Source organism: Coniophora puteana, assembly GCF_000271625.1.
Source record: "Coniophora puteana RWD-64-598 SS2 unplaced genomic scaffold CONPUscaffold_9, whole genome shotgun sequence".
NCBI classification, from domain to species: Eukaryota; Fungi; Basidiomycota; class Agaricomycetes; order Boletales; family Coniophoraceae; genus Coniophora; species Coniophora puteana.
In genome coordinates, this window is record NW_006913061.1 from 926 (window position 1) to 7,306 (window position 6,381).

Sequence of the window (6,381 nt, forward strand, 5' to 3'; positions counted from 1 at the left end):
GTGGTGACATTCCACGCCACGCGTGGTACACCAGGCTTCTATGTGGTGATATTCCACACCACGCGTGGTGACATTCTAGGTCACGCGTGGTGATATTCCAGGCCACGCGTGGTGATGTTCCAGGCCACGCGTGGTACACCAGGCTTCTATGTGGTGATATTCCACACCACGCGTGGTGATGTTCCAGGCCACGCGTGGTACAGGCTCCTATGTGGTGACATTCCACGCCACGCGTGGTGACATTCCACGCCACGCGTGGTGACATTCCACGCCACGCGTGGTGAGTCTAGTGCGTGGGAATATTGGGTGACATGTGGCTGGGGTCATATGACCTGTCCGATCGTCATGGCGCCGTTCCGCGTGGTCCGTACATGGCCATTCAAAGCCACGCGTGGTCTCGCGTGGTCCGCGTGGTCTCACGATGGGGCATTGTGAGAGGGATATACTGCTAGGCTCACCCTAAGGGGCCACCTTTTGGGCAGTAAGATCCATTGGTGATCTCTGCGAGACGACAGGAGAACAAGTGGAGAAGTTGTGTGCTGCCCTCCCAGCCCCAATTATGCAACTTGGGGGGGTGTAGCTCAAAAACGGAACCGCCGATTTCCTTCAAACTTGGGCATTGGGGTACACCCATAAGGTACTATAAGACCCCCAAGTTTCAGAATTTTTGGACATGCCCGACTTTCAATAATATATCAAAATATGGGTATAGTTAGCAAAATAAGAGCAGTTAGTCATGTTTTGTCAGTATTTTGAAAAGAAATAAACCTTTACCAAATCTCAGAGTAATGTTCATGTATTGTTAATGGCAATATCAGCGGAAAACATGTAATTTTGATCACAATTTGATCTTGTTTTGATCAGGACAAAATGGTAAATTGTACCCAGTGTTATATACTGTACGAGGATCGGAGCCAATATCTACTTGCATCGGAGAAATACAATGAGCATATGGCATAGAACGAGGGCATAGAACAGCATGGAATAATCGAGTCACATAGAGCGACGACAGCGAGTTCGTCCGGGTTTCTGGACGCTGTAGCATCCGGCTCTGGCTGTACCGAGACGTGACCGCTACATAGTGGCTCGCCGTCTTCTCGAGCATCTGACTCGGTGCCTCGACGAAATCGCGTGCGACCGACGTGCCGTGCAAATGCGAGAACTGGGCGTGCGAAAGGCGACCGTGGAAGAACATTGTCACGCCGTCGTGGCGCATGAGAGCGGGGCGGTCAGGCGTTGGCTTCACGAGATTGGCGACCATGGCCGCGAGCGGAAATGCGCGGCCGTTCAGTTTCTCAGGGGTAGCGCGGCCGAGGAGGGGCCAGGCGGCGGCATGCGAGTACTTGGCATCTGTACACAATGTCAGCTGGAGGTTCGCGTCAATATACAAGACAAACTAGACGCACCGCGAGGGAAGAGGCCCAAGTAGCAGTATCCAACGAAACCCGAACCGTCCTTTGCGTTGGCCTCCCAGACGGCGAATTGCTTAATCTCGGAGCATATCGTCAGCGAAGGAGATGGAATGTGAATTAAGCTTACAGGGATGCCAGACATCTTTCTTGTCTCCTTTCACCTCGACGAAGCGGACGCCGAGAAGTTTTTGATAGATTTCAAGGATAGCGGGGACGACGACGACGACGGCAACAGGGAAGTATTCTTTGATGAGCGAGTCGTCAAGGTCGAGCGTCTTCTTGATATAGATGTGGTCATAGTACCTAAAAGCAGACGACGTTCAGAGTAAACTACGATAGCGGAGGGCGTATCGACGCACCGATAGTCCCAGAAGTTGAATATGCCGTCGAATGGCAGCCCGCGCTTCCCATGTACCTCTTTCTTAAGCTGAATCAGCGCCCCGCGTTCCTTCTCGCTAAGTAGGCGCAGCCTCGTCTCGAGATCGCCCAAGAACTATAGACACCAGTCAACAGCGCGAAAGCGAAAGCAGAAAGTGTCTAAGGAACTCACGTCTTCAGCATTCTTGCCGCTCTTGACCATCTTTGGCTCGGTGCTGTAGTCAGCCCAGGTCTTGTATCCGAGCAGGCCTGCGATCTCCCTATGGAGCTCGAGAGGGCGACCGAGGAGGAGGGCGTTCACGGAGAGTCGGTCCTCGTGGGCCTCAATCGCGCACTTGCGGACCTCGGGGTTGTGCGCGAATTTGAACTGGAGCATCGTTAATAAGGATGATTGAGGACAGCTGAAAGCTAGAGGGAATCACGCACAATGGGAAGATGTCAGGAGTTTTGAACTTGACGTCGTAGAGTATCTTGCCATTCTCCTCGCGCTTGCCGTACCCGGAGATGATGTCTTGTGGGACACGTCAAGCTGCTCGAGTGTAAACGAAATATATCCCGAAGCGCACGTCATTCCGGCCTTGAGACGAACAGAGACACTCGCACTCTCCTCGTTGAAGTTTTCTACAGAAGTAGCTGAGACGATGGGTATATTGCGTGTAAGCGGTAAGCAAGGGCGACGTCACAAAGAGGGAGCAGATGCCGGTCCAGCCAAGCTTTCGGCGAGGAACCACGTGACTTGCGTCATGTCTTGGAATTTGCGAGATTTTGCTCAACACCTTCCGTACCTTCTCCGTGCGCACACAACGTACTTTACTTTGTCTACCACACACTTGGCTGATCCTCTCATGTTCTGAAACATCACTACAGTTTACTGCCAACGGGCAACTTTCTCTTTTCGACGCATTTTCCGAGCACGTCCAGTCATGTTTCTCGCTAGACGGTCCATCGCAAATACCGCATTACCGGTCTCGCGGGCCACCGCGACCATATCAAGTCTTCGCCGTGCCTCGTCTCTAGCGCTCATAAGCTCTCCGCACCTCAACAGTCCATTATTATCCCCCTCGAAAGGCGATCGGTCGCGCACATCAAGACGTACTTATGCTCAGCAAGGCGGCAGCGGGGGCGGTGGTGGCTTCCCTGGATTCTCGCTCGGGCCACAGCACGAGAAGGGGGACGCATTGAAGGAATATGTGGGTGCCTGTGCTGGATTGATGCTCATAAATGAGGCCCACTAACGCGTTCTATTCTCCCTTTGATCTTCGCGGGGGATAGAGCGTGGACTTGACGGAGATGGCCCGTAACGGAAAGCTGGACCCAACAATTGGACGAGATGAAGGTGCGTCTGTCGCCTGCATTCACGTTTTGCAACATTTATCGTTTCTGCAGAGATTCGTCGGACTATCCAAAGTGAGCAGCTATCTGCGGAATCCGTCCCGGGTCTAACGGCTCATCCATCATATAACAGTTTTGTCCCGGAGGACAAAATCTAACCCCGTGGTACGTGACCCAAACGCTATCGAGTTTCATGCATGTATTCATTTGTGGCCAGCTTATTGGACCACCGGGCGTGGGTAAGACAGCCATTCTAGAGGGCCTTGCTAGCAGGATCGTCGCGAAAGAAGTCCCGGAGGTACGCCGCATATATGTTTCAATAGGCTTTCCAAGCCAAACATAGTTCGCACACATCTAGTCTCTTCATAACAAGAGGGTGCTTTCCATAGACCTGTCCGCGATCATGGCTGGCTCAGGTATAAGAGGCCAATTCGAGGAGAAGTTCAAGGCGTTGATCAGAGACATCGAGGATGAGGTGGGTATACGCGTTCTCAAATGCGTCTGTAATGGATTTGAACATGGTTTTCAGGCGGGGAATGTGATTTGTTTCATCGACGAAATTCGTACGTGTCTTCTCTTACGTTCACTGTTCATATTCGCTCACATTTGCTTTCTCTTGCTGACCAGATACGCTCTTCAATCTCGGCAAAACGGAGGGAAGTATTGACGCAGGTCAGATGATAAAGCCTGCTCTTGCTCGCGGACTGCAGCTGGTGGGCGCTACTACTGGTACGTACATATACACCCGTTTTTGCTGCAGGCGCTCAATCACAAGGTAGTTGAAGAGTATCGAAAGACGATAGGGAAAGACGCTGCTCTAGAGCGCCGATTCCAGCCCGTTCAAATCGACGAACCAACGGTCGAGTCAACCATCTCGATTCTTCGTGGTCTCAAACCACGTTACGAAGTTCATCATGGTGTCGAAATCTCAGACAATGCTCTAGTAACTGGTTGGTGTGTTTGCCTATTACGTTTGATCCCTCCGACGAGTAGTTGTTTCTAGCTGCCGTTTACGGTGCTCGCTACATATCCGACCGATTCCTACCCGACAAAGCCATCGATCTCGTGGACGAAGCCGCATCTGCTCTGCGCCTTGCTCAGGAATCTAAGCCTGACGAACTCGAAGCTCTCGACCGCGACATCACAACCCTTCAGATCGAATTGGAGAGTTTAAAGAAGGAGACGGATGTGTTCAGTGTCGAGCGTCGTGCGCGTGTTGAGGAGCAGTTAGCGGAGAAGAAAACGCAGGCGCAGGAGATGACGGCCATTTGGCAGAACGGCGCGTACCTTTGCAGCTTCAATCGTTATCATTCCCATGACATTCGATGCACGGGATTACAGAGCGTGCAAGGCTCGACCGTATCAAAGACCTTAAGAAAAAGCTCGAGGAGGCCAAGCACGACCTTGAGGTGGCACAACGGCAAGGCCAGTACGAGCGCGCGTCGCAGCTACGATATGCAACAATCCCCGACCTCGAGCGACAGCTGCCCAGGGAGACGGGTGAGGGCAAAGACGGCGAGGCTCTCGACGCAGAAGGCCCTCTGCCGATGCTGCACGACCGCGTGACGAGCAACGATATCTCGCGCGTCGTCGCGAAGGCGACGGGTATCCCGGTGCAGAATTTGCTCAAGGGAGATAGGGACAAACTCGTTCATGTGAGTTGAACAGTGGGATTATGAAACGTATGCGCTAACGACATCTTTCCGCTGTTTGCAGATGGAGAGCTCTCTCAAGCAGCGCGTTATTGGGCAGGACCACGTTATCTCGGCCATCAGCGACGCTGTCAGGATCTCGCGAGCGGGTCTGCAGGCACCGAACAGACCGGTCGCGTCGTTCTTATTCTTAGGACCTACAGGTGTGGGCAAGGTACGGATATTTGGTTTAACGCCGAGTATCCCTGTGTGCTAACAAGTGTTCCAGACCGAGCTCACCAAGGCACTGGCTGGGTTTCTCTTCAATGACGAACAGCGTGGGCTGTAAGTGAGATCAACTTTATCCACGGGCAGTTCTAATTCATCTCGTTTCATCAGTATTAACATCAACATGTCTGAGGTTTGTACAGGTTTTCGAGTCCTGGCACTGCTGCTCATTACATGGACAGTACCATGACCGTCACACCATCTCGCGCTTGATTGGTGCTGCACCAGGCTACGTCGGCTTCGAAGAAGGCGGTAAGTACAGCTAAGCAGGATAGCAAAACCATCTGTTTACATCTCACGATCAGGTCAGCTCACGGAAGCCGTAAGACGAAAGCCATATGGTATGTGTTGCTGTAGGATTACCCCAATCCTGCGTTTTCATCTCTACTGCAGCTGTGATCTTACTCGACGAGCTGGAAAAGGCGCATAAGGTTGGGCATATACCGTCGTACGTGAGCCTGCTTCTCATCTCTTTTCCAGGACGTTGCCATGATTCTCTTGCAAATCCTGGACGAAGGCAGTGTCACGGACAGCCAGGGCCGCAAGGTTGACTTCAAGGTACATCTCACTTCGTATCTCCGCGTCCAAACGCGTGCTCACCACCCACCTTTAGAACACGATCATCTGCCTCACGAGCAACCTGGGAAGCGATATCCTCGCCCATCCCACGTCGTGTACCGCCGATGGAGTCGTCACAGATGAAGCGAAGAACCTCGTCATGGAGCGCACGTCCGAGTACTTCCCACCTGAGCTGCTGAACCGGCTCGATTCGATTCTGGTGTTCAACAAGCTTTCGCGGCGCTCTATCCTTGACGTCGTCGCGTTGCGTCTGAACGACGTGGCGGCACGTCTACGCGACCGCCGCGTCACGCTCGACGTAGACGATCAGGCGCGCGAATGGCTTGCAGACCATGGGTACTCGAACGTGTATGGGGCGCGGGCGATCGCGCGAGTCGTGAGGCAGGAGGTGCTGTTTCCTCTCGCACAGAAGCTGTTGAAAGGGACTATCAGGTGAGTTTGGTCCCCACTCTCTGCTTTGGGCTGGTCAGTGCAGTACTGATGCCATGCGCGCATAGGGATGGAGATACTGTGGTCGTTCGTGTTGACGCCGAGAAGAACGTTTTGGACATTCGGGACAACCATCCTTTGGACCCCGATTCTGCGACCTCCGAGGCGTCAGTCATATCATGAAGTCGTTTAAGCGCCCCGCCTATTAGCTATAGATCAATTGTACACGTACTCGCATACTAATTTCGGATAGTCCAATAGGGTCATCTCCACCGCTCAGTCATGTAGCATAACCAGCATTCGTCATTTACACAATATGATACTAATCCCTG

General features: G+C 52.7%; 2 protein-coding genes across 2 annotated transcripts; one reads left to right on the top strand and one right to left on the bottom strand.

Moving 5' to 3' along the window:
* Positions 1–838: 838 nt before the first annotated feature.
* CONPUDRAFT_166687 (Metalloprotease) lies at positions 839–2,535 on the bottom strand (the record flags this gene model as incomplete). Its single annotated transcript, XM_007772364.1, has 8 exons — positions 839–1,350; positions 1,407–1,485; positions 1,540–1,715; positions 1,772–1,905; positions 1,963–2,157; positions 2,213–2,301; positions 2,380–2,411; positions 2,474–2,535. The coding sequence occupies 8 exons, from the start codon at positions 2,533–2,535 to the stop codon at positions 1,296–1,298; spliced, it is 822 nt and encodes a 273-aa protein (XP_007770554.1). The 3' UTR covers positions 839–1,295.
* Positions 2,536–2,582: 47 nt separating this feature from the next.
* On the top strand, positions 2,583–6,381 carry CONPUDRAFT_83241 (P-loop containing nucleoside triphosphate hydrolase protein). Its single transcript, XM_007772365.1, has 20 exons — positions 2,583–2,980; positions 3,063–3,126; positions 3,177–3,197; positions 3,256–3,287; positions 3,340–3,420; positions 3,481–3,597; positions 3,652–3,685; positions 3,750–3,851; positions 3,902–4,072; positions 4,126–4,401; positions 4,464–4,777; positions 4,839–4,988; positions 5,043–5,098; positions 5,153–5,174; positions 5,224–5,293; positions 5,347–5,382; positions 5,435–5,472; positions 5,522–5,599; positions 5,655–6,052; positions 6,118–6,381. Exons 1-20 carry the CDS (start codon positions 2,714–2,716, stop codon positions 6,230–6,232), a joined length of 2,442 nt encoding a protein of 813 aa, XP_007770555.1. The 5' UTR covers positions 2,583–2,713; the 3' UTR covers positions 6,233–6,381.

Bases quoted from the DNA above. Each gene is read 5' to 3' on its own strand.
- CONPUDRAFT_83241 (XM_007772365.1), top strand. From the start codon at position 2,714: ATGTTTCTCGCTAGACGGTCCATCGCAAATACCGCATTACCGGTCTCG. The intron at 3,198-3,255 runs GTGAGCAGCTAT...ATCATATAACAG, and splicing joins GATTCGTCGGACTATCCAAA to TTTTGTCCCGGAGGACAAAA. The intron at 3,686-3,749 runs GTACGTGTCTTC...CTTGCTGACCAG, and splicing joins TTGTTTCATCGACGAAATTC to ATACGCTCTTCAATCTCGGC.